Raw genomic sequence first — 27,441 nt, forward strand, 5'->3', positions numbered from 1 at the left:
CGGGGAGGGGCACTATATGCGAAAGAAAGCATAGAATCATAGAATATCAGGGTTGGAAGGGACCTCAGGAGGTCATCTAGTCCAACCCCCTGCTCAAAGCAGGACCGATCCCCAATTAAATCATCCCAGCCAGGGCTTTGTCAAGACTGACCTTAAAAACTTCTAAGGAAGGAGATTCCACCACCTCCCTAGGTAACGCATTCCAGTGTTTCACCACCCTCCTAGTGAAAAAGTTTTTCCTAATATCCAACCTAAATCTCCCTCACTGCAACTTGAGACCATTACTCCTTGTTCTGTCATCTGCTACCACTGAGAACAGTCTAGATTCACCCTCTTTGGAGCCCCCTTTCAGGTAGTTGAAAGCAGCTATGAAAATCCCCCCTCATTCTTCTCTTCTGTAGACTAAACATCCCCAGTTCCCTCAGCCTCTCCTCATAACTCGTGTTCCAGTCCCGTAATCATTTTTGTTGCCCTCCGCTGGACTCTTTCCAATTTTTCCACAACCTTCTTGTAGTGAGGGGCCCAAAACTAGACACAGTACTCCAGATGAGGCCTCACCCGTGTCGAATAGAGGGGAACAATCACGTCCTCGATATGCTGGCAATGCCCCTACTTATACATCCCAAAATGCCATTGGCCTTCTTGGCAACAAGAGCACACTGTTGACTCCTATTGAGCTTCTCGTCCACTGTAACCCCTAGGTCCTTTTCTGCAGAACTGCTGCCTAGCCAGTCGGTCCCTAGTCTGTCGCGGTGCATGGGATTCTTCCGTCCTAAGTGCAGGACTCTGCACTTGTCCTTGTTGAATCTCATCAGATTTCTTTTGGCCGAAACCTCCAATTTGTCTAGGTCCCTCTGTATCCTATCCCTCCCCTCCAGCGTATCTTCCTCTCCTCCCAGTTTTGTGTCATCTGCAAACTTGCTGAGGGTGCAATCCACACCATCCTCCAGATCATTTATGAAGATATTGAACAAAACGAGCCCCAGGACCGAGCCTTGGGGCACTCCACTTGATACTGGCTGCCAATTAGACATGGAGCCATTGATCACTACTCGTTGAGCCCGATAATCTGGCCAGCTTTCTATCCACCTTATAGTCCATTCATCCAGCCCATACTTTTTTAACTTGCTGGCAAGAATACTGTGGGAGACCGTGTCAAAAGCTTTACTAAAGTCAAGGAACAGCACGTCCACTGCTTTTCCTTCATCCACAGAGCCAGTTATCTCGTCATAGAAGGCAATTAGATTAGTCAGGCATGACTTGCCCTTGCTGAATCCATGCTGACTGTTCCTGATCACTTTCCTCTCCTCTAAGTGCTTCAGAATTGATTCCTTGAGGACCTGCTCCATGATTTTTCCAGGGACTGAGGTGAGGCTGACTGGCCTGTAGTTCCCAGGATCCTCCTTCTTCCCTTTTTTAAAGATGGGCACTACATTAGCCTTTTTCCAGTCGTCCGGGACTTCCCCCGATCGTCATGAGTTTTCAAAGATAATGGCCAATGGCTCTGCAATCGCATCTGCCAACTCCTTTAGCGCTCTCGGATGCAGCGCATCCGGCCCCATGGACTTGTGCACGTCCAGCTTTTCTAAATAGTCCCAAACCACTTCTTTCTCCACAGGGGGCTGGTCACCTCCTCCCCATGCTGTACTGCCCAGTGCAGTAGTCTGGGAGCTGACCTTTTTCGTAAAGACAGAGGCAAAAAAAGCACTGAGTACATTAGCTTTTTCCACATCCTCTGTCACTAGGTTGCCTCCCTCATTCAGTAAGGGGCCCACATTTTCCTTGACTTTCTTCTTGTTGCTAACATACCTGAAGAAACCCTTCTTGTTACTCTTAACATTTCTTGCTAGCTGCAACTCCAGGTGTGATTTGGCCTTCCTGATTTCACTCCTGCATGCCCAAGCAATATTTTTATACTTGTCCCTGGTCATTTGTCCAATCTTCCACTTCTTGTAAGCTTCTTTTTTGTATTTAAGATCAGCAAGGGTTTCACTGTTAAGCCAAGCTGGTCGCCTGCCATATTTACTATTCTTTCTACACATCGGAATGGTTTGTCCCTGTAACCTCAATAAAGATTCTATAAAATACAGCCAAATCAAATGAAGTAAAAATTGTAAATGAATCAAACTGTACCATAGAATCTCTATGGATAGAAATTCCATGCTCTAATAATAAGAATATAGCGGTAGGGATATACTACCGACTGCCTGATGAGGATGGTGATAGTGACTGTGAAATGCTCAGGGAGAATAGAGAGGCTATTAAAATAAAAAGCTCAGTAATAATGGGGGGATTTCAATTATCCCCATATTGACTGGGTACATGTCACCTCAGGATGGGATGCAGAAAGAAAGTTTTTTGACACCTTAAATGACTGCTTCTCGGAGCAGCTAGTCCTGGAACCCACCAGAGGAGAGGCAATTCTTGATTTAGTCCTAAGTGGAGCACAGGATCTGGTCGAAGAGGTGAATACAGCTGGACCGCTTGGTAACAGTGACCATAATATAATTAAATCTAACATCCCTGTGGCAGGAAAAACACCACAGCAGCCCAACACTGTAGCATGTAATTTCAGAAAGGAGGACTACTCAACATGAGGAAGTGAGTTTCGCAGCAATTAAAGGGTGTAGTGCCAAAAGGGAAATCTCTGCAAGGTGCATGGAAACTATTTAAGGACACCATAGTAGAGGCTCAATTTAAATGTACACCCCAAATTAAAAAAACACAGTAAGAGAAACAAAAAAAGAGCCACCACGTGGCTAAACAACAAAGTAAAAGAAGCAGTGAGAGGCAAAAAGGCATCTTTTAAAAAGTGGAAGTTAAATCCTAGTGAGGAAAATAGAAAGGAGCATAAACGCTGGCCAATGATGTGTAAAAATACAATTAGGACGGCCAAAAAAGTATTTGAGGAACAGTTAGCCAAAGAATCAAAAAGTAATAGCAAATTTTTTTTAAGTACATCAGAAGCAAGAAGCCTGCTAAACAACCCGTGGGGCCACTGGACAATTGAGGTGCTAAAGGAGCACTCAAGGACGATAAGGTCATTGCGGAGAAACTAAATGAATTCTTTGCATCGGTCATCACGGCTGAGGATGTGAGGGTGATTCTCAAACCTGAGCCATTCTTTTTAGGTGACAGATCTGAGGAACTGTCCCAGATTGAGGTATCATTAGAGGAGACTTTGGAACAAACTGATAAATTAAACAGCAATAAGTCATCAGGACCAAATAGTATTCCCCCAAGAGTTCTGAAGGAACTCAAATGTGAAATTGCAGAAGTACTAACCGTAGTCTGTAACCTCTCATTTAAATCCGCTTCTGTACTAGATGACTGGAGGATAGCTAATGTGACGCCAATTTTTAAAAAGGGCTCCAGAGGTGATCCCGGCAATTTTCGGCTCGTAAGCCTGACTTCAGTACTGGGCAAACTGATTGAAACTATAATAAAGAACAATATTGTCAGACATATAGATTAATATAGATTATAGACAGATTCATATAATTCGTTGAGGAAGAGTCAACATGGTTTTTTTAAAGGGAAATCATGCCTCACCAATCTACTAGAATTCTTTGAGGGGGTCAACAAGTATGTGAACAAGGGGGATCCAGTGGATATAGTGTACTTAGATTTTCAGAAACCCTTTGACAAGGTCCCTCACCAAAGACTCTTGCGCAAAGTAAGCTGCCACAGGGTAAGAGGGAAGGTGCTCTCATGGATTGTTAACTGGTTAAAAGATAGGAAACAAGGGGTAGGTATAAATGGTCAGTTTTCAGAATGGAGAGAGGTAACTAGTCTTGTCCCCCAGGGCTCTGTTCTGGGACCAGTCCTATTCAACATATTCGTAAATGATCTGGAAAAAGAGGTAAACAGTGCTGTGGCAAAATATGCAGATGATACAAAATTACTAAAGACAGTTAAGACCCAGGCAGACTGCGAAGAGCTGCAAAAGGATCCCTCAAAACTGGGTGACTGGGCAACAAAATGGCAGATTAAATTTAATGTTGATAAATGCAAAGTAATGCACATCGGAAAGCATAAGCCCAACTATACTTATAAAATGATGGGGTCTAAATTAGCTGTTAGCACTCGAGAGATCTTGGGGTCATTGTGGATAGTTCTTTGCAAACATCCACTCATTGTGCAACAGCAGTCAAAAAAGCGAACAGAATGCTGGCAATAATTAAGGAAGGGATAGATAATAGGACAGAAAATATCATGTCGCCTCTATATAAATCCATGGTATGTCCACATCTTGAATACTGTGTGCAGATGTGGTCGCCCCATCTCAAAAAAGATATATTGGAATTGGAAAAGTTTCAGAAAAGGGCAATCAAAATTAGTACAGGTATGGAACGGCTTCCGTATGAGGAGAAATTAATAAGACTGGGACTTTTCAGCTTGGAAAAGAGACAGCTGAGGGGAGATATGATGGAGATCTATAAAATCATGACTGGTGTAGAGAAAGTAGATAAGGAAGTGTTGTTTACTACTTCTCATAACACAAGAACTAGGGGTCACCAAATGAAATTAATAGGCAGCAAGTTTTAAACAAACAAAAGGCAGTATTTCTTCACACAACGCACAGTCAACCTGTGGAACTCCTTGCCAGAGGATATTGTGAAGACCAAGACCATAACAGGGTTCAATAAAGAACTAGCTAAGTTCTTGGAGGATAGGTCCATGAATGGCTATTAGCCAGGATGGCCAGAAATGGTGTCTGTAGTCTCTGTTTGCCAGAAGATGGGAATGAGCAACACGGGATCACTTGATGATTACTTGTTCCATTCATTTCCTCTGGGGCACCTGGCACTGGCCACTGTCGGAAGACGGGATACTGGCCTAGATGGGCCTTTGGTCTGACCCAGTAGGGCCATTCTTACTTTCTTATGAGTTTGATGGTCATGCAGGGCCTTAGCAGGTGGGTTTTACCTAGAAATCTCCATAGCCCCAAGTGCCAACATGGACTGTTGCAGCTGTGCAGAAGGCCAGGACAGTAATGGGGTCTCACAGGTCTGGGCCAAGAAGCATGGTGAGAGCCATACGGAGACGTTCACCTCAAATCCCCGTACCACGTGTGGCTCGTCCCCCTCCCCCAGAAAGCAGAGTGCTGGCACCGGACGGGGGCTGACTGCTTTGCTCCTTAACCCCAGGGAAGGAAGATGGCCACCTGTACGGACAACGTCACCGACATGCGGGTCCCTGATGGGGAGGCGGAGTTCTCGAAATCGGTCACCTCCTACGTATGCCAGTCCATCATTGTCCCTTCTGATGTGATGGGCTACAAAACCATAGTGTCCTCCCAGCCTGTGAGCCTGGCTGACCGTGTCGTAGGTAGGTGCTGCTTCCCCAGTCTGGGGATGGGGACTGGCCTTTCAGGGTCTGATCCAGCCCTGTCCCACACTGGGGCGCTCCTGGGCACCTGGGCAAAGTGGGGTGCCCTGCACCTGCTGCAATGGGAGGAGAAGAGAGGCTGGGCAGTGGTTTGCGGTGGGGTCAGTGACTCCACTCAGGGCAGGGCAGGGAGGGTCAGGCCTGCAGCTCCTGTGCTCGGCCCAGAGTCTGGAAACTGGCCTCCTACCCTGCTCCACTGAGAGGCACCTCCTGGGTGTAAGGCCAAGGACGTGCTGCTGCTTCTTCGAGTAGTGTCCCGTGGGCGCCCCCCTCTAGGTTCTTTAACCCTAGGTGCCTTTGCGCCCCATGTGCCTCAGATCGGAGATTTTAGGCAGCAGTGTCTGTTCGGCCTGCACATGTGCCCTCCCTGCCTCGCGCCCCGCACCGGGCTGCATCGCGCTGCGTGGGCAAACCGCCTCAGTTCCTTCTCAGCCGCCTTGGACTGAGGCGCCCGAGCTGAGATTACCATAACTGTGTCTTGCTCTTGCTCATGGTAGTTCCGAGAGTTTTCCTTAGTTAGTAGCCGGAATCCCTTGCCTCCCTTTCTTTAGTTCACAAAAAAAAAAAAAAAAAAAAATCACAAAAAAATTCTTACTGGGATAGCGACTGTTGCCCATCCATCTACCTTTTTCCCTCACTTTTTCCCCTCAGAGGAAGTGAAACCCGGGAAGGGTAAGCCCGGTTCCCCCAGATTTAAACATCGCCTTTCAGGCCAGGAGGCTATCCCGGCCGGTCACGGACATTCCCGTTGTATATGGTGTCGCGGGGAGTCACATGTTCCTCAGAAGTGTAATTTCTGCTTCAAATTAAAGTTGAGGGCAGAAAGAGCCAGGAACTAAAACTGCGTCTCCTTACGAGGAAGCGCTTGCTCCAACTGGCCTCTGCCCCTGGCCCAGGGATTCCCCTTGCATATGGTCCCCGACCAGGCCAGCCACGTCAACTTCCTTGGGAAAACACAACCCGAGAGCTTAGAAGAAGAAATAGGTGGAATCCTCTCAAAAAATCTCTAAGAAGCAGTCTCAAGTCCCCATGGTAGATAATTTGCCGCAAAGAGATGGTCCCCGGCCAGGTCGACCACCTCAGCACCCATGGGTCTGTGACCCATGAGGCTGCAGGCTCCTCAAGTACCGTCACTGCCAGCAAGCCTAAGGACTTTAAGAGCTCTGGCTCTGGAAGATTGGTACCGTCAGGTGAACGGAGCAGTACAGAGAAGACCAGCTCTTCTGCACCACAACTGGCAGAGTCCCCTAGGGCCTCAGTACCTAGTACTTCAGCTCCATAAAAGACCAGACCTACGCCTCCTGGCCGTACACCAAACACATGAGACTTCCGGTACCGTCAGCACCTTGTGACACAGCCACCTCTGCAGTCTCACTTCGTCAGTATTTTGCCCATCCCGGTACCACAGGAGCTTCCTTTCCTAGGGACTTGGTGCTTTCAGAAACGCCTGAATCTCCCCTGCTCAGCCCAGCACCATCCCGTACTGATCACCTCCTGTTCCTTGGAGACGCACGTGATACCGACGGAGTCTTCCTTTACTTCCAGGACTGCTCCACCTCTGCCCAATGAGGAAGAGGAAAACGATGATTGGGGATTTTTCATCAATCTCCCACATTCTGTCCAAGGCTCTCCTTTCGGCTGCCAATGAGCCTGCCTTCCTGAGATCTCTTACCCTCATGAGAGTCAAGCCCCACCCGGTTGGTATGGACACCCTTGGGTGCCCCCACCCATGGCTTTTGCACCACCCCAGTGGCCCTACTTGGACCCTTGGGTGGCTTATTGTCAGCAGTTTTCAAGGGCTCCTAGTGCTTCTCGCCAGGAGAAGAGAAGAGACTCCCCACCAGCATTTCTCTCTCGGGCTACTGATCCACAGGATGAGACCTCTGAGGCCTAGGAAGCGAGACTGGACAAAGAGATTACTCCTTACGACCAACATTTCTCCATCTTCCCCTGACGAACCTACCGCCATGTCCTGGGCTGCTGATTTTAAACCATTTCATAGATTCATAGATATTTAGGTCAGAAGGGACCATTATGATCATCTAGTCTGACCTCCTGCACAACGCAGGCCACAGAATTTCACCCACCACTCCTGCAAAAAACCTCACACCTATATCTGTGCTATTGAAGTCCTCAAATCATAGTTTAAAGACTTCAAGGAGCAGAGAATCCTCCAGCAAGTGACACGTGCCCCATGCTACAGAGGAAGGCGAAAAACCTCCAGGGCCTCTTCCAATCTGCCCTGGAGGAAAATTCCTTCCCGACCCCAAATACGGTGATCAGCTAAATCCTGAGCATATGGGCAAGATTCATCAGCCAGATACTACAGAAAATTCTTTCCTGGGTAACTGGGATTCAACCCCATCTAATATCCCATTACAGGCTATTTACCATGAATGTTTAATTACCAAAACCATGTTATCCCATCATACCATCTCCTCCATAAATTTATCGAGTTTAATCTTAAAGCCAGATAGATCTTTTGCCCCCACTGCTTCCCTTGGAAGGCTATTCCAAAACTTCACTCCTCTGATGGTTAGAAGCCTTTGTCTAATTTCTAGTCTAAATTTCCTGGTGGCCAGTTTATATCCATTTGTTCTTGTGTCCACATTGGTACTGAGCTTAAATAATTCCTCTCCCTCTCCGGTATTTATCCCTCTGATATAATTATAGAGAGCAATCATATCTCCCCTCAACCTTCTTTTAGTTAGGCTAAACAAGCCAAGCTCCTTGAGTCTCCTTTCATAAGACAAGTTTTCCATTCCTCGGATCATCCTAGTAGCCCTTCTCTGTACCTGTTCCAGTTTGAATTCATCCTTCTTAAACATGGGAGACCAGAACTGCACACAGTATTCCAGGTGAGGTCTCACCAGTGCCTTGTATAACGGTACTAAAACCTCCTTATCCCTACTGGACCTTATTAAAAGGGTGGCGGACTCCTGCTTAAGGAGTCGCAGCATAAACTACTTGACAGCCTGCACACCACCGCGCCTGCCCGTGTCACATTACTCATCCACGAGGCCTTGGTGGACCCAGCAGAAATAACATGGCATGGCCCGGCCTCTGTAAGAGAGCAAACACAAAACACAATGTTCCCTCCAAGGACTCAGACTTTTTATTTTCACATCCCCCTGAAACTCCTGTGAGCTCGATGCTGTGAACAAACATGGCAGCCAGCACCACCCCAAGTCCACGCCACGCAGCAAAGATTTTAAGCATCTTGATTTATCTGGTTGTAAGTCATGTTCAGTGCAGGATCGCCAGTTACCAAGCCCTCATGGCAAAGTATAGCCATACTAAGATGCCTTTGCTGAGCATCTTCTAATGGATTAGAAGGAGAAGTTTCAGGCAATCGTCGCTAAGGGCCAACTGCTTGCAAAGACGTCCCTACAGGCTTCTTTGGATGCTGCTGACACAGCTACTTGTTCCATCTCCATGGCAGTGGTCGTGAGGAGGGCTTCCTGGATTTCTGAGGGAAGTCCCAACTACGTCTGAGGACCTTCCATTCCAGGGATCAAACCAAGCTTGCCAAGAAAACTGAGAAATCCCTCCACACCTTAAGAGACTCTAGAGCAGGGGTCGGCAACCTTTCAAAGAAGAAGATACATTTTTTTGTTTTTGTCTTTGACTAAAATATTCCGAGAGCTGCATCACACGCAAAATGTTGGGGTGCAGGAGGGGGTGCAGGAGGGGGTTCTGACCTGGGGCAGGGGGTTGGGGTGCAGGGTCTGGGAGGGAGTTTGGGTGCAGGAGGGGCTTCTGACCTGGGGCAGGGGGTTGGGGTGCTGGGTCTGGGAGGGAGTTTGGGTGCAGGAGGGGGTTCTGACCTGGGGCAGGGGGTTGGGGTGCGGGAGGGGGTGCGAGGGACAGGCTCTGGCTGGGAGGAGCTCACCACAGGTGGCTCCCAGCCGGCGGCGCAGCAGAGCTCAGGCAGGCTGCCTGCATGCTGTGGCCCCACGCTGCTCCCAGAAGCAGCTGGCTGCTGGCACGTCTCTGCGCTCCCCATGGGGGGAGAGGGGCAGCGGGGCACTCAGCCCCCACCAGCAGCACCAGCCTGTGCACAGGGCTCGGCAGGGGCAGGCTCCTGCACAGTGGCAGCAAGCAGTGGCTGCTGCTGTCTCTGAGCAGCTGGCCCCCCCGGTGCTGTGACCATGCTGCAGCCCGACGGGCATCGCTGCGGGCAGGGGGCTGCGGCGGTTTTACTGGGGCATAGCGTCCCCTGCAGATTGTCTGTTCCTGGTGCTCACACGCCAGCCATAAGGAGCCCCATGTGGCTTGCTGATCTAGGGCGAGTGGGCAGGGGAAGCAGGCATGGACCAGCCCGCTGTGCATGTCTCTCGGCAGTTGCAGGGAGCCCGCCCTGCTTCCCCGTGGTCCAGTGCGAGCGCTGGGAGTGGAGCCGCTCTGTGCTAGGACCCTCATCCGCTTGGGTGTCATTTCAGGGGTGACGACAGAAACAACCCTGGACAACATCACCTCCCTACCTGAGCACTTCGCCTCCGAGAACACGGGGCTGACCGATGTGATCTTCTTCTACAGGTAACGAGGGCCTCAAGTGCAGGGGGGCAGGCACCCTAGTCCCTGCCCACCGTCGCCACCTGCATAGCTCGGCATAGCCAAGCGCAGCTCCAAGCTGCAGAGGCCTGTGGCCAGCTCCACGTGGAGCCTTTGCCAGGCCCTCAGGGAACAGTCCAGGACTGTCCTTCCCCACCCCAGACAGCAAGGGAACCACAGTCATAGCCACGGTCCCCTGGGGCTGGGGGGAGAAGGCTCAAGGATCTTCTCCCCACCCCCGCTGTGTGACCTGGTTCGTCACAAAGGACCTGCTTTGTGAAGTGCTGGGCCATGCTGAGCATTCACACTAGACCAGAGGCCTTGCTAAGTGCAGTGCATTTGTCTAACCTGCAGGTCCAATGACGTGACCCAGTCCTGCAGCTCTGGGCGGGCCACAGCCATCCGCCTGCGATGTGACCCCCTGAAGACAGGCTCCGGAGCCCTGTCTGTGCCAAGGTAAGCGCCAGAGCTGCTGTGCACTATGGGGCCCCCGCCCCTCTCTGGGCAGGCTCGCTGGCTCAGTACAAGGCAGAACAGCTCAGAGAAGGAGTAATGTGCAGGACAGGCTGCCAGACCCTGGGCTGTTTGCAACACAAGGTGTTGATCCGTTCGGTGCCCATAGTTTGCCCAGCAACAGGTTGCGGTGGCAGCTTGCCAGCTGGTGGAGAGCCGTGTCCGGTAGGCACGCTATGGAGCCAGCTGCCCTCAGCCTTCTGAAAGCCCCCAGCAGCACTGCTCCCGGTCGTGCAGCCCTACACGTGGCAGCAACAACAGGAGCCCTAGTGTAGACAAGGTGCTGCTGCTTCAACCACCCTGCAGCGTCCAGACCCACTGTGAGCTGGCTGAGCTGGCCCGTGGGGCCCTCCCTGCATTAGCGCTGCCCCCAGAGCGGAGGACCCTGTCTCGGTAGTAGTGCAAAATGTCTGAGAAAACCAGCTGGCCCAGCCCCATGGCCCAAGGTGGAGTGTTGCATGCTGGGAGTTTCGGTCTCTGGGCCTCCCCCTCTCCTCCTGCTGAGAATGAGCTTCAGGGCACCTTGCCGAAGCATCCCCAGCCCAAATGCCAGCTGCCTCCACTGCAGGGTGTTGCTTGTGGAGGACCCCCTGGCAAGGGAGGGAAGGGCAGGCTGGGAATGCGGATGCAGACGGTGTGGAAGGGGCTCTCCCGACCCTGCACAGGACAGCCAGATTCTTTCCCTGGGCAGCAGCTGGCTCAGCCTGAAGGCTGCTTTCAAATCTGTGACCTAGACTGAGGCCAGCTGGCTGCCCTGCGTCCAAACTGGCCCTGCTCCTGCAGTCCTCAGCCAAGCTCCCCCGGACTGTGCTGGGGCGGTGCCGGGCCCTGTGCACTCCCCCCAGGGCCTGACCTGTGTCTCTTCCCCAGCCGCCATCAGGTCCCCTTCTCCTCTGGTGCCATCCAGGCCTGCTGTTCACAAACAGATCAGCATTTCCAGCCCAGCTCCTGGATTTGGGCAGTGCCTGGTGCTTGCTGGGCAAGAGCTCACAGTTCCTCTCCAAATCCACCACTCTGGGATCTTGCTGCGCATAGAAACAGCTGCATTTTCACAAATGGCTGCTGAGTTTGGGTGGCCAAATTCATAGAATCATAGAATACCAGGGTTGGAAGGGACCTGAGGAGGTCATCTAGTCCAAACCCCTGCTCAAAGCAGGACCAATCCCCAATCTTTGCAGTAGATCCCAAATGGTCTCCTCAAGCCAATGCTTAAACCACTAGCTATCCCTCCCCCCCTCAGGCCTGTTGCTCAGAAGTCCTGAGCACGTTTCCCATTGGCATCCACTGAAGGTGTGGGCACCTGGCACCTCTGTGCCTGGGCACTGAGAAACAGAGTCAGCCCAACTCAGTGGCCACACTTGGTTCCTGGGCTGTCTGAATGTGCACAGGATTTGGGAGGCTGTTTCTGTGCCAGGTTCTGTAACTAAACTAGAGCCAGGTTTGCAGAACATGGCCCAGCCTGTCCCAATCTGCTGTCGCAGTAGGGAGCTTCCCCCATGGCTCTGCCACCTTCCTGGGGTGCTGTGGTGTTCCTCTGTGCATGTGTCCCTGCGTGCCGGCTCCCTGGGTGAGTGCGTCCAAGCTGCTGACCAAGGGAGGGACTATAGCCAGTTCTCTTTGCTCTTCACTCCCGTTCGCCCCTGGGCCCTGCCCGGCCCTGGGTGAGCCAGCCAGGGTTGTTCCTGCGTCACATCCTATTAGTGATGATCCATTGTGGCCTGGCTAGCCTGGTGCGCCGCCAGGGTGTGACTGGTGGTGGAAAGCGGCCAGCACGATCTGCATCGCTGGGGAGGTGCCAAGCCAGATGGTGCACCATCTGCCAGCCAGGCCCCAGGGCTTGGACACTAAGCACGCTGTGCCTGGGGTCACGCTGCAGCTCGCTTGCAGCCCTGCCTGGTCACACGGTGCTGCAGGCAGTGACTGGGGCTGGCGGCTCAGGATCCTCTTCATCTCTCCTGACAGTAAATGCCCCGATGGGACGTGTGACGGTTGCACGTTCCACTTCCTGTGGGAGACCTCCGCAGCCTGCCCCCTCTGTTCCGCCTACGATTACCACGCCATCGTCAGCGCCTGCCTCCGCGGGATCCAGGTGAGCTCTCACACGATGGAGCTGCGTCTCCATGGGCTGGGGCGGGGAGGGGTGCGTCCAGCTGGCGGGAGAAGCGAGCGGTTGATAAGCGAGCTGATGGGCTTGCACTAGCAATGCAGGGGGCCCACCCTTGCCGTGCTGTTCCCGGCAGCAGCCGTGCCCTGTGTCACACTAGCTGCACGCAGCATTGCAGTGATGCTGCTGCAGGATTTAGTCCCCAGTGCCCTAAAGCATTGTAGGAGAGCCCAGCTGGTCTTCAGAGAGCCTAGAGGGTTTGTAGCAGAGGCCATAGGCACCGACTCCATGGGTGCTCCAGGGCTGGAGCACCCACAGGGAAAAATTGATGGGTGCTCTGCACCCACCAGCAGCTCCCCCCTGCAGCTCGCCTCCGCCTCCTCCCCTGAGTGCACCTTCCCTGCTTCTCTTCCCAGGGCTTGCTGCCGCGAAACAGCTGTGGGAGCGAGGGGGAAGGAGTGGGAACGTGGCACACTCAGGGGAGGAGGCGGGGCTGGGGCATGGATTTGGGGAAGGAGTCCAATAGGGGCAGGGAGGAGGCAGAATTGGGGCGGGCAAGGGGTTGGAATGGGGACGGGGCAGGGCCGGGGGCAAGCACCCACCGGTGCCAGGAGAAGTTGGCGCCTATGGCAGAGGCCAGACTCCCCCACTTCCATGGGAAATTCCCACAAGTCCCTGGGAATCAGTGCCCTACCCAGTCCTTGTCTCCAAGTGGAGGTCAGGGTGAATCGGGAGCTGTTGAGGTGGTGGGCAATGGTCCGGCAGGGCCTGAAGGGAGTGCACAGCAAGCCCAGAGCTACTGGGTGTGGTCCTGCCAGGGCTGCCCCAGCAGGAGCAGACTCCCTTCGGCATGGTGCTGCCCAGGTGGAGTGCTGCTCCGGGGGCCTGGCTTCACCCCCACGCTCCTGGGACGTTGTGTGGGACTAAAGGGGGGGGCATGGCTGTTTGCCCCCTGCAGAGAACCACGTACGTGTGGCGGGAGCCGAAGCTCTGTGCAGGCGGCGTCCCCCTCCCAGAGCAGAAGGTCAGCATCTGCAAAGCCATGGATTTCTGGCTCAAGGTGGGGATCTCGGCCGGGACCTGCGCGGCCATCCTGCTGACTGGCATGACCTGCTACTTCTGGAAGAAAAACCAAAAGTGAGTAGCTGCCACCCTGTTAGAGGGCTGCTGCCCGGCTCTTCCCCTGGGGTTCATCCTGACTCCCAGGGAGGAGTGTCCCCTGCTGGCCAGCACCACCTTCTCTGGGGTGTCCCATCCAGTCGGCTCCCAGCTGGGAGGAGCGGATGGCTCCAGGTGGCTGCTCAGCCGGTAGCCGGGAGAGGAACACTGCGCCCTGTAGAGCCTAGCACAGGAACTACCTCTTCATCGCAGTCTCCAGAGAGATCACACGGTTCGATACCTAGGTCGGTCTGCTGGACATGGGGCCCTGCCAGGGACAGACCCGCTTGCTGCGGGCTGGATACAGATCTCTCTGGACACCTCCCCCCACTGAGCCCACACAATCACTCCCTCACAGCTCGCTCCCTGCTGCTGGATCCCGGGCTCGGCTGCTGCCACCTCCCAATGCCTCGACCTACTAGCTCAAGTGGCTGCCTGGCCTCCGCACCCTGGAGAATACAGCACGTCCCACCCGCTTGCACAAACCTCAGCGGGATGCCTCCAGGGAGCTGCAGGCAAGGGCTGCCAGGAGCCACCGCTCCCAGAGCTGCAGAGAGGGGCAGCCCACCTGTCCCAGGGAGATCAGTGTCTGCATCCCCCATTTTTACTGCACCCCAGATCTTTTGATGGTTTCACCACCCCACACCCTCTGAAAACCAGGGCCTTACACTACACAGATCCTTTTGTGTATAGCTCTGAGGTGCCCACACAAAGGGCCCGTGCCATCCATTCTGCTCTTCCTTCCCCTGAAGGTTGGAGTATAAATATTCCAAGCTGGTGATGAACTCAACTGCCAAGGACAGTGAGCTGCCAGCCGCCGACAGCTGTGCCATTATGGAGGGGGAAGATGTGGAAGATGATCTGATATTCACCAGCAAGAAGTCTCTCTTTGGCAAGATAAAGTCCTTCACTTACAAGGTGGGTGCCCATCCCCTGTGCCATTGCTGGGGGCAGCAGCTGTCACCAGCTCCCCAGATCAGAGGTGAGCCTTTGAACCCACTTGCTTTGACTGTTAGGATGGGCAGAAACGCTGCTGGGGTGCTGATGGAGTGGCAGAGGGGACGCTGGTCTTGTGGTTATGTGGTCTTGGAGTCCGGAGTCCTGGGTTCCTTTCTCAGTTTAGATGCAGGCCATTTGCAAGTCACCAGCACCTCTGGGCCCCACTGTCCCAACCCAGTTTGCCAGCAGGGATTTGGAGGAACCGCTAATCATAGAATCATAGAATCATAGAATATCAGGGTTGGAAGGGACCCCAGAAGGTCATCTAGTCCAACCCCCTGCTCGAAGCAGGACCAATTCCCAGTTAAATCATCCCAGCCAGGGCTTTGTCAAGCCTGACCTTAAAAACCTCTAAGGAAGGAGATTCTACCACCTCCCTAAGTAACGCATTCCAGTGTTTCACCACCCTCATAGTGAAAAAGTTTTTCCTAATATCCAACCTAAACCTCCCCCACTGCAACTTGAGACCATTACTCCTCGTTCTGTCATCTGCTACCATTGAGAACAGCCTAGCGCCATCCTCTTTGGAACCCCCTTTCAGGTAGTTGAAAGCAGCTATCAAATCCCCCCTCATTCTTCTCTTCTGCAGACTAAACAATCCCAGCTCCCTCAGCCTCTCCTCATAAGTCATGTGTTCTAGACCCCTAATCATTTTTGTTGCCCTTCGCTGGACTCTCTCCAATTTATCCACATCCTTCTTGTAGTGTGGGGCCCAAAACTGGACACAGTACTCCAGATGAGGCCTCACCAATGTCGAATAGAGGGGAACGATCACGTCCCTCGATCTGCTCGCTATGCCCCTACTTATACATCCCAAAATGCCATTGGCTTTCTTGGCAACAAAGGCACACTGCTGACTCATATCCAGCTTCTCGTCCACTGTCACCCTTAGGTCCTTTTCCGCAGAACTGCTGCCTAGCCATTCAGCCCCTAGTCTGTAGCGGTGCATTGGATTCTTCCGTCCTAAGTGCAGGACCCTGCACTTATCCTTATTGAACCTCATCAGATTTCTTTTGGCCCAATCCAATGTTCCCAAGAGCCCCTCACTCCCCACAGCATTCACTGATCTCACACACACTCCTTGCATGCCTGTCCCCAGAGTTGCAGTGAGCAAAGAGCTGGAGGACAGACAGGGCCTAGTGTTCTAGTGAAATGACAGGAGGGATGGGAACCCTTCGCCCACCCGGGTGTGATCAGGGAGTTCTTGGCCTGCTGTGAACTGGGCCTAGTGCAGACTTACCTCAGTCTTGGAGTTTGGCTCTCTAGGAAGCTCTCCCCAGCTTGGCTGGTCCTGGGATTTTCCCTGCAGGGCCTCCTGTCCCAGCCCCTGTGTCTCCCGGCTTCGTGCCTATCAACTACTGGGGCTTTGCAAATAGAATCTGAAGCTGTCTTCGCATGCTGAGCAGTTTCTCCATCTAGCCACTGGGGAAGCAGTTACACCAGGAATCTTCTTGCTTTCAGGTCCCTGATGCATGGCATCCAAGGCTATCTCAGTACCTAGCAGCTGTGTGGTGTAAACTGACAGCCGTGGCACTCTCCCTCATCTGTGCTAATACCCCAGCCCCGCCTGCTGCACCCCCTGCTCTGCTGACGTAGGATTACAATGTTCTTACCTGCAGGGTTACAATGAACCACTTTGCAGTCCCCAGTAAGGTGCTGAAATACAAATAAACTCCACAAATAAACTTTCCCTGGCCTGGGCCTAGCTCTGACCTCAAGGCAGCGGTGCTGGGCCCTGGGTCTGTCCCGGATCTGTCGCTGGAGTCTCCTGCCCCCAGAATGCTGCCCGTGATCGCTGGGACTGGAACCCGCTTTCCCACCCCAGCATTGTTCATGGGGCTGTTATTACTTCCAGTGTTTGCTCATGTCCATTCAACCGAGGGGTGTGTTCGCCGCATGCACCGGGTGCCGGACGAACACCCCCTCAGCAGTGTCCATAGGGGACCGGCTCTGGTGCCCCCTGGAGTGGCACGCACACGCCGCGGAATATGGGCATCGCCGGCTCCCCGCACCCTCAGTTCCTTCTCGCCGCCAGTGACGGTGCTGGAACTGTTGAGGCTTCAGCTAGCGCTGTTGCTTTCTTGTTCGTACGAACTCGTTAATCCTTGTTTTATCATGTCTAGAGTTTTCTGTTAGTGTTAGTAAATCCCTTAGCTATAGTTAGAGCTATAGTTAGATGACCCAGTCCCCAGGCTTTAAGCCCTGTGATCACTGCAAGAGGCCCATGCCCATCAGTGATCCACACAGCAGCAGTCTGCCTTGCTTGGGCAAAGGGCACATGAGTGAAAAGTGCAAAATTTGCAAGTCCTTCAAGCCAAGGACTAAGAAGGAGCACGATATTCGTTTAAGAGCACTCCTGATGGAGTTGGCCCTCACCCCGGCACCGGAGCAACGCTCCGACTACCGTGACCTCGGTACGCAGCACCCCACTGGGACCGTCCACGGGCCGGCACCGGGCCCCATCCATTGCTCCGGCCAAGAAGATGGTGCGAGGTCACTTTCCAACCTCCCACAAGGGAAAGGATAAGATTGGGTGCGAGCAAGGTCCTGTGCCAGACACCTCTTCACCCCGGTCGGGATCTCAGGCCCAAGCTCTGGTTGAGCAGGGTACCCCAGCCCCCTCCCCAGCAGCCACCCCAGATAGTGGCAGAGGCCTCTGCCAGCTCCAGGTACTGTCCACGCCGGAGGCCCTGCAGGTGGCACAGGAGATCATGACCCTCCCGGTGCTGCCCACACCGGCTCCTGCAGTTCCCCGGTCATGGGGTAAACCCGTGTTCAGACTGTCACGGTCCCTACCTCAGCAGCACCGTTACCCGTTGCGGGGGACGTCCTGCCAGCGCTCACCCTCCCGTACCCAGGGCGCCTCTGACTGTGAAAGGCAGGCGCAGCACAGCCCCCTTCAGTCCCCAGACCTTGGCCACAGGCAGCGAGGCTCGCGGCACAGCTCGCCAGCGACCAGGCGCAGACCTCTGGAGGCATGTTCCCCCCAGCAGGGGTACAGGTCCTGACACCCAGTATCTGCAAGACCATGGTACCGCTCCAGGGATCAACTCTACCATTCCTCAGACTGTCACCGATCCCCTAGGAGGGCATCACCGCGGGTGGGCACTTCCCAGCACCGGGCCCGTTCCAACTTCCAATCCAGCTCCTCATCCCGGTACCATTCGTCAAGTGCGAGATGCAGATCGCCAGCTTTAGGCCCTCGCGGATCCGTTGAACGCCACCGGTGCCCAAGACCCCACTCCAGATCGGACGCCAGGCAGCATCGGTCAGGGCAGAGCCACCGTTCCGCTCTGTCCTGGTCGCCTGGGAGCGACCGCTCAGGACCCAGCCCTGGTTCGGAGCGAGGTTCCCCGACAGTGGGACAAGCTCAGGTACCGGTGGTACTGGCTACATTGTCGGCACTGAAACTGGCCCCGTGGTACCCATGGAACCCTTGGTGGTTCACCCCGCGCTCTCAGGCCACCCCCTCAGTGTCCAGAGCCTTGGAGAGACCAGCTGCCCCTCTCTCCCACCCTCCTCCAGTGCACGAAGCCTCGGGCATGAGGACCCCACATGTATGTTCCCGGTCCTCCCCGCAAGCAGTTCAAGCCACAACAGCCTCAGGGCCAGGGGAGCAAGCCTCGCCAGGAGCCTCCCCGTAAGAAATCCAGAGGCTACCAGCGGTGTCCTAGCCAACAATATTTGCAGGCCACTCAGTCAAGCTCAGCCTGCAATAAACAGACAGGCAAGTGCTTGTTTTGAGGGTATGCCCGAGGACGACATAGAATCATAGAATATCAGGTTTGGAAGGGACCTCAGGAGGTCATCTAGTCCAACCCCCTGCTCAAAGCAGGACCAATTCCCAGTTAAATCATCCCAGCCAGGGCTTTGTCAAGCCTGACCTTAAAAACCCCTAAGGAAGGCGATTCCACCACCTCCCTAGGTAACGCATTCCAGTGTTTCACCACCCTCCTAGTGAAAAAGTTTTTCCTAATATCCAACCTAAACCTCCCCCACTGCAACTTGAGACCATTGCTCCTTGTTCTGTCATCTGCTACCACTGAGAACAGCCGAGCTCCATCCTCTTTGGAACCCCCTTTCAGGTAATTGAAAGCAGCTATCAAATCCCCCCTCATTCTTCTTTTCCGCAGACTAAACATCCCCAGTTCCCTCAGCCTCTCCTCATAACTCATGTGTTCCAGTCCCCTCATCATTTTTGTTGCCCTTCGCTGGACTTTCTCCAATTTCTCCACATCCTTCTTGTAGTGTGGGGCCCAAAACTGGACACAGTACTCCAGATGAGGTCTCACCAGTGTCGAATAGAGGGGAACGATCACGTCCCTCGATCTGCTGGCAATGCCCCTACTTATACATCCCAAAATGCCGTTAGCCTTCTTGGCAACAAGGGCACACTGTTGACTCATATCCAGCTTCTCGTCCACTGTAACCCCTAGGTCCTTTTCTGCAGAACTGCTGCCCAGCCATTCGGTCCCTAGTCTGTCGCGGTGCATGGGATTCTTCCGTCCTAAGTGCAGGACTCTGCACTTGTCCTTGTTGAACCTCATCAGATTTCTTTTGGCACAATCCTCTAAATTGTCTAGGTCACTCTGGACCCTATCCCTACCCTCCAGCGTATCTACCTCTCCTCCCAGTTTAGTGTCATCTGCAAACTTGCTGAGGGTGCAATCCACACCATCCTCCAGATCATTAATGAAGATATTGAACAAAACCGGCCCCAGGATGGAGCCTTGGGGCACTCCGCTAGATACCAGCTGCCAACTAGACATGGAGCCATTGATCACTAACCGTTGAGCCCAACAATCTAGCCAGCTTTCTACCCACCTTATAGTCCATTCATCCAGCCCATACTTCTTTAACTTGCTGGCAAGAATACTATGGGAGACTGTGTCAAAAGCTTTGCTAAAGTCCAGGAATAACGTGTCCACTGCTTTTCCCTTGTCCACAAGCCAGTTATCTTCTCATAGAAGGCAATTAGGTTAGTCAGGCATGACTTGCCCTTGGTGAATCCATGCTGACTGTTCCTGATCACTTTCCTCTCCTCTAAGTGCTTCCTCTCCTCTAAGTGCCTCTAAGTGCTTCAGACATACTGGACTGTTCCCAGAATCCCCCCTCCCTTATTTTTGCCAACTGCCTTTCTCCTTTCCTCCCTGCGATGGCATCTATAGCATCAGACTGATGGATCCTCAGTATGGTGGTGCGGGGTTACACCCTTCAGTTGCTTTCTATCCCTCCTTCCCACCTCCCCTCCCCGTCCCTCTTCAGGGACCCTTCTCACGAGAGTCAGCACTCCTCACGCAGTCGAGTTGGTTTCGGACACCTTGGACCACAGCTGGGGGTGCATCTCGGCACTCTCCAGACCCAGGTTATGTGGTCCCCAGCGGAAATGACACTCCACATAAATGTCAAAGACCTCGGGGCGGTGCACAGAGCATGCGTGGTCTTCCTACCTCACCCATTGGGTAGAGTGGTCAGTGTCTTGACGGACAACACAGCCTCGATGTTCTACATCAACAGACAAGTGGGAGCGCGATCCTCTGCCAAGAGGCACTCCGTCTCTGGGACTTCTGCATCGACCCCCGGAATCCATCTAGAATCATAGAAGATTAGGGTTGGAAGAGACCTCAGGAGGTCATCTAGTCCAATCCCCTGCTCAAAGCACGACCAACACCAACTAAATCATCCCAGCCAAGGCTTTTTCAAGCCGAGCCTTAAAAACCTCTAAGGAAGAAGATTCCACCACCTCCCTAGGGAACCCATTCCAGTGCTTCACCACCCTCCTAGTGAAGTAGTGTTTCCTAATATCCAACCTAGACCTACCCCCACTGCACCTTGAGACCATTGCTCCTTGTTCTGTCATCTGCTACCACTGAGAACAGCCGAGCTCCATCCTCTTTGGAACCCCCCCCACCACCTTTAGGTAGTTGAAGGCTGCTATCAAATCCCCCCTCACTCTTCGCTTCTGCAGACTAAATAAGCCCAGTTCCCTCAGCCTCTCTTCGTAAGTCATGTGCCCCAGCCCCCTAATCATTTTTGTTGCCCTTCGCTGGACTCTCTCCAATTTGTCCACATCCCTTCTGTAGTGGGGGGACCAAAACTGGACGCAGTACTCCAGATGTGGCCTCACCAGTGCCAAATAGAGGGGAATAATCACTTCCCTCCATCTGCTGGCAACGCTCCTACTAATGCAGTCCAATATGCTGTTGGCCTTCTTGGCAACAAGGGCACACTGTTGACTCACATCCAGCTTCTCATCCACTGTAACCTCTAGGTCCTTTTCTGCAGAACTGCTGCTTAGCCAGTCGGTCCCCAGCCTATAGTGGTACATGGGATTCTTCCGTACTAAGTGCAGGACTCTGCACTTGTCCTTGTTTAACCTCATCAGATTTCTTTTGGCCCAATCCTCCAATTTGACAAGGTCACTCTGGACCCTATCCCTACCCTCCAGTGTATCTACCTCTCCCCGCATCTTAGTGTCATCTGCGAACTTGCTGAAGGTGCAATTCATCCCATCATCCAGATCATTAATAAAGATGTTGAACAAAACCGGTCCCAGGACTGAGCCCTGGGGCACTCTGCTTGAGACCCGCTGCCAACTAGACATTGCGCTGTTGATCACTATCCGTTGAGCCCAACAATCTAGCCAGCTTTCTGTCTACCTTATCATCCATTCATCCAGCCCGTACTACTTTAACTTGCTGGCAAGAATACTGTGGGAGACTGTATCAAAAGCTTTGCTAAAGTCAAGATACATCACATCCACCGCTTTCCCCATATCCACAGAGCCAGTTATCTCATCATAGAAGGCAACCAGAAGCGTGTCACTTTCTGGGTACCAAGAACACGCTAGCAGATCATCTAAGCAGGGACTTCTCCTCTCACCGCCGGTGGGTGCTCCACCTGGAGGTAGCCGGCACAACCCCCAGAGGTGGGGGACTCCCCAGTGGATTTGATCGCCACCAGACAGAACTGGAGGTGCAACAGGTTTTGCTCCAGATGGGGTCTAAGCAAGGGCTCCCTCTCAGCCGCCTTCCTCCTGCCGTAGGCAGGAAGCCTGATGTACGTTCCCTCCGATTCCGCTCACCAGCAACGTCCTAGTGAAAATCAGGAGAGACAAGGTGCAGGTTATCATGCTCGCCCCGACATGGCCTCACCAGCATTGCTGCTGTCAAGACTGGCAGTGATCCCTCCATGGCCCCTGCCAAACTGACCAGATCCTGCTGTCACAGGATCCTGGCCAACTCTTGCACCCCAGCGTCACATCCCTCCTCCTCATGGCGTGGATGTGGCGTGGCTGAACCCTGAGGAACAGGCCTGTTCAGAGGGGGTCCAACAGATCCTCCCCGAGAGTAGAAAGCCTTCAACTAGACAGACCTACCTGGCAAAGTGGACGAGGTTCTCCCACTGAGTGGCCAAACGGGGCACCTCCCCTTCATATTCTTCAGTGCAGTCGATCTTGGACTACCTGCTTCATTTGAGGAAACAGGGCCTGGCGCACTCCTCTATCAGGGTGCATCTGGTGCATTTTGGCCTGTCATTGGCCCACCGGGGCAGACGGTGGTCTCCCATGACATGACAGTCAGATTCCTCAGCTGTCTTTTTCCACAAGTTCAGTCCCTGGTCACTCAGTGGGATCTCAACTTGGTTCTGTCCAGGCTCACGGGCCCACCCTTTGATCCTTTGGCCTGGTGCTCCCTGCTCTCACCTATCATGGAAGGTAGCTTTCCTGGTGGCAGGGACGTCAGCGAGTCTCTGAGCTGTGAGCCCTGACCTCAGAACCACCATACACGGTCTTCTATAAGGAGAGAGTCCAGCTTCAGCTCCACCTGGCCTTCCTTCCCCAGATGGTGTCTGCTTTCCACATGAGCCAGGATATCTTCCTTCCACTCTCCCGCCCCAAGCCCCACAAGACCAGTGAAGAGACGTAAGAAGGACCCTAGCTTTCTACCTAGATTGGACAAAGCCTTTCCGTAAGTCGACTCAGCTTTTCATCTCTACAGCTGATCGGATGAAGGGCCCCTGGTGTCCACACAGAGGATTTCTAACAGGGATCACCTCTTGCATTCGGACCTGCTACGAGTTGGCAGGAGTCCCTCTGCCACCGATCATCAGAGCCCACTCGACCAGAGCGCAGGCATCTTCAGCGGCCTTCCTGGCACACTTCCCGATCTAGGACATCTGTCGAGCCACGACATGGTCCTCTGTGCACACGTTCATGGCCCACTGTGCCATCCCTCAGCAGGCCAGGGACGATGCTGGGTTCAGCAGAGCTGTGTTGCAATCTACACATCCATGAACCCCTACGCACCTCTGAGGGGTCCTGCTTGGGAGTCACCGAAGTTGAATGGACATGAGCAAGCTCTCACCTTCTCCGTCACTGGTGTTCTTCGAGCACATGTCCATTCCACCACCCGCCCTCCTTCCCCACTGTTGGGGTTCCGGCAAGAAGGAACTGAGGGTGGGGGGAGCTGGCGGCGCCTAGCTACCGTGGCATGTGCGCTGCTCCAGGGGGGCGCCGGAGCCGGTCCCCTGTGGACACCGCTGAGGGGAAACCTTCCGGCACAGTGCACGTGGCATGCGCACACCGGCGTTGGATGGGCGTGCGCAGCACACCTCGAAGAACAGCAGTTACGGGGAAGGCGGCCTGCGTTTCCCCTCTCGGCTGCGCGTCTGTAGGGCCGATGCCAATAAAGTAAGAGGATGAGGCAGCCCCCAGTTAGAGAGACCGGGCACGAGAGGCGAGAGGTGGCATCAGCTTTGCCCTGCGTGTGGGAACAGCCCAGCTTGCTGGGGGTGCAGCGTGGTCTCGGGGTCTGAGCGGGGAGCCCGACACCTGGGTTTTAAGCTGCAGGGTGAACTTGGGCAAGTCACTTCCCCTCTCTTTGCCCTCCCATGGCAGGGCCTGTCCCCTGCTCTGCAGCACCCGGCACAACGAGGCTTCAGGCCTGGCTGGGGCCTTTCGAGGCTCCCGTAACCCGGATAACAAATGAGCGTGAGGCCCAGAGCTGGGCCTGCCAGCGCTCGACTCCCCACTCTGCAGCAGACGTACTGTCACTGCCCATCTCTGGGCCTCAGCTTACCCATCTCTGAAATGGGGCTAATGAGACTGACCCCTGAGCCAGGGCAGGTCTCAGGCTGGGCCTTATTTGATCCAGTTCCTTGGGACTCTCGGGTGGCTGGCGCTAGAGAAGGTGATTTATTTCTAGGAGTAAGCTGCTAATGTGGGGCTCGCCTCCAGCCCCCGTTGTGTGTCCATTCAGCAGTGCTCAGAGGCTCCACACCCTGCGTCTGCTGCCATCCTCCCACCTGCCATGTGCTGCCCCTCCGGCTCACCCCAGCTGGGGGATGAGGCTCCTCTGGGACCCTGGGCAGGAGGGATGGAGGCCAGCCCAGAGGAGTCTCACTGTGGGTGTGGGATGCTTCTCCCTTGGCCCTTCAGCTCACCCATCTCATCCTGTGGTGAGCCGAGGGAAGGGTGCGGCGTGTGCTGGGGCTGGAAGGAGAGTGGAGAGCAGGGTGGCGGGGCAGCAGGGAGGATCAATGAATCTTTGGAGTGGGGGAGGGGAGGCAGAAGCTCCTAGGGCCTGAACCCACCAGTCTCCCCCCATTTGTTCGGAGGCAGCCCCGGCTTGCAACTCCCCTGCTGGCGGATAGAGGGTCTGACGGTCGGCGCTGAGCCCGGCAGCTCCCTGGGCTGCAGCTGGAGCTGTGGACACTCAGCACCTCTGGAAATGAGCCCAGAACAGTCCAGGCCTGGAGTCCGTGCTGCTTCGTGGAGCTGCTGCTCCTTCCCTGGCGCCCCTCCTGACTGTGTCCGGCTGAGTCTCCATGGGCAGCCCAGGCTGCAGGGATCAGGCCCTGGGGCGTCAGCGCGTCTAGACACAATGCAGTGACATGCGGGGAGGGCCCAGCTTGCCCCTCTGTCCAGTGGGGCCAGTCCCGAGGGTGTGGGAGGTGTTGCTTATTTCCACCTGCGCAGCTCCACTCACAAAGGCAGGGTTGGAACCCGCAGTCTCCTGGTGCCCCCCGAGGCTGTGGCGGGATCACACAGAGCAGTGGGGAAAGCAGCTGCAGAGCTGGAGTGGCGGACTGCAGGGTGCTTTAGCAGACAGGGTGGCCGCTGGAGGGAAAGGCACACTAGCCTCACGTACAGGGCCGTTGCAGTTCTCCTAAAGCTAGCTCGCTGTCTGGGCCGTTGCCAGCTGATTGGAGAAATTCTATCTAAACCAGGGCCCTCAACCTAGGGGCACGACCCTGGGGGCCACAAACAGGTGCCAGGTGGTCACAACCATCCTGCCCTTCCCAGATTGCTATTGGGACCGGGATTACCTTTGTGTTCTGTGTTGTACAGCGCCTAGCGCCACGGGTCCTGCTTCAGCAGCAGGCTCCTAGGCACTGTGGGCATATAAGTCCATGGGAGGCGCTCCTGGGCGCAGGGTGAGATGCGCTGACCAGAGCCTATTGACAGCCGCTCTCTGTTCCTGTTTCCAGAGGACGTCGGACGGGTTCGATTCTGTCCCGCTGAAGACCTCGTCGGGCAGCACAGACATGGACCTCTAGGGGAGCCTCAGCCCCCCTGCCTTTGCTGCAGGATACCTCGCCGCTACCCCTGGTGAACCCTGCGCCCTGACACCTCCTTGTGGCCTTATCAGATACACTTTTCACTTGAGCTGTTGTTGCTTTTTTAAACAAACAAACTCTGAAGTTAACATTCCCTCCAAAAGAAATCGCCAAATACAGATGTGTTTTTAAACGACACATTTGCCTGTTTCCTGTGTCCAGACAGGCTGACCCACATCTCTGGGTTTCCTCGTGGTCCATGTCTCGCCAAATGACTGTGTCCAAACTCAGTCACAGTGGTTTGTGCTTTCCCTTTTCTAAGACCCCTGAAATCAACCAGGTTCCCCTCTGCATCCAAGCCTGGGAGCCAGCCTGTTAGCCATAGCCTGCTTAGGGCCTCGCCCACTCGCACCGTGGGCCTGCAGCAGAGGCCAGAGGACTAATGCAGAGGTCTGATTTGCACAAGACCCTGCCAGCAGCAACATTAACCCACTGGAGACAGGAGTTCTCTCTACACCACACAGGCAGTGCCCAGAGAGCGCTGATTTGATGGGTCCCTTTGGCAGGGAAGCAAGGGGCTTGGAAAGAACAAGAAAGCAGGTTGCTTTCTTTTCCTTTTCAACTCTGGGCCCTCTGATCACAGCTTCCCACAGAGAAAGGCCCACTCTGAAGTCAGGGTCCAAACACCCCAAAGTTTGGCCATGTTCAGACACAGGGTTTCAGTTCAGCCAAGTCTCGCTATCAGGAAAGAGACAGGGCCAGGCTGTTGTAAGCACCAAAGGGATCTTTATCGAGGCTGCAGGACACAGGCAGAACACGTGGCTCTCTAGAGAACGCGTGGTTCTCTCTGGCTCTCTAGAGAACGCGCGGTTCCCTCTGGCTCTCTAGAGAACGCGTGGTTCTCTCTGGCTCTCTAGAGAACGCGCGGTTCCCTCTGGCTCTCTAGAGAACGCGTGGTTCTCTCTGGCTCTCTAGAGAACGCGTGGTTCCCTCTGGCTCTCTAGAGAACACGCGGTTCCCTCTGGCTCTCTAGAGAACGTGCGGTTCTCTCTGGCTCTCTAGAGAACGCGCGGTTCCCTCTGGCTCTCTAGAGAACGCGTGGTTCCCTCTGGCTCTCTAGACAATGCGTGGTTCTCTCTGGTGCCCAGTGTCATCACGCAGGGTTGCCAGAAGTCTTGGCATTGCCTCAGCTGTGATGGAAGGGGCTGCTGAGTGCATTGCACAGCCTGCAATGGGGCCTGAAATCGAGAGCTGGGGCTGAGTGTCTGTACTGACAAATCTTGCCTGTTTCTGAGGAAGGCACGGAGCGTTCCTGAGTCTTTGCGTGGTTATTGATGATTATCCGTTTCCAGTTAGTTCTGCTTTAAGAGCTGGGGATTGTAGGGCTCTAGGCCCAGAATCAGGCCCAACAGAGTCAAGGTTGTCGAGTTCACTGCCTGGTTGGGAGCCCCGGGGTAAAGAAGGAAGACACTCACACTGCGGGCAGAGCAAAGCTTTAGCCACTTTCATCAGCACAACGAATCAAGGCACGTGCTCCAAACCCCACAAAGACAGAGCAGTAATGCTGAGTTAGGGCTAGCTGCACCATCCCATGTACTCGCATACTCAGCCCTCCTTGGAGATCTGGTGGTAAGAGACAAGCTCCAGCCCTGTCCCTGGCATGCCAAACAAGTCTGACGGTCCAGACCAACCCACTCAGCCAGCCGACAGCGACCTTTCTTACAGGGGTGGAGCAGTGAGCGCCCCCCGGCACATTGGAAAGTTGGCGCCTGTAGCTCCAGGCCTCCCGGAGTCGGTGCCTAGGCAGAGACAGGGAGCCGCAGATTAACTTCTGAAGAGCCGCATGTGGCTCCAGAGCCCCAGCTTGGCCACCCCTGATTTAGTACCTGTGCTACTTCTGAGGGCATTCTGCACCAAAAATATAAAAATTCTGCGCACAATATTTTAAAGTTCTGCAGAATTCTGCACATTTTATTTGTCAAATAAATGTAGAGGTTCCAGCATGGCACTGGGCAGCACAGGCCACAGGCCGCACAGAGGTGGGAGATCACTGTGTAGCTCCCCCTCCCCCTGGGACATGAACTCAGTGGTGAGGCTGCACCGAACCCTGACACAGTTCAAGGACCAGGCCTTCCCCAGAAACACTCCAGGGCCCTGCCCCT

General features: G+C 54.2%; 1 protein-coding gene across 2 annotated transcripts in view; it reads left to right on the forward strand.

The window, feature by feature from the left end:
- The window catches only part of ELAPOR1 (endosome-lysosome associated apoptosis and autophagy regulator 1), a 104,246-nt gene extending 78,769 nt beyond the window's left edge, over positions 1–25,477 (forward strand). For both annotated transcript variants that reach the window (XM_084611169.1, XM_084611168.1), the window contains exons 16-22: positions 5,151–5,331; positions 9,834–9,930; positions 10,300–10,401; positions 12,421–12,547; positions 13,521–13,699; positions 14,473–14,638; positions 25,211–25,477. In XM_084611169.1, coding sequence (XP_084467295.1) covers positions 5,151–5,331; positions 9,834–9,930; positions 10,300–10,401; positions 12,421–12,547; positions 13,521–13,699; positions 14,473–14,638; positions 25,211–25,279 — 921 coding nt within the window. In that variant the 3' untranslated portion in view covers positions 25,280–25,477. The remainder of the gene's footprint in view (positions 1–5,150; positions 5,332–9,833; positions 9,931–10,299; positions 10,402–12,420; positions 12,548–13,520; positions 13,700–14,472; positions 14,639–25,210) is intronic.
- Positions 25,478–27,441: the final 1,964 nt, after the last annotated feature.

Source organism: Lepidochelys olivacea (genome assembly GCF_965140295.1).
Source record: "Lepidochelys olivacea isolate rLepOli2 genome assembly, chromosome: 21".
NCBI classification, from domain to species: domain Eukaryota; kingdom Metazoa; phylum Chordata; order Testudines; family Cheloniidae; genus Lepidochelys; species Lepidochelys olivacea.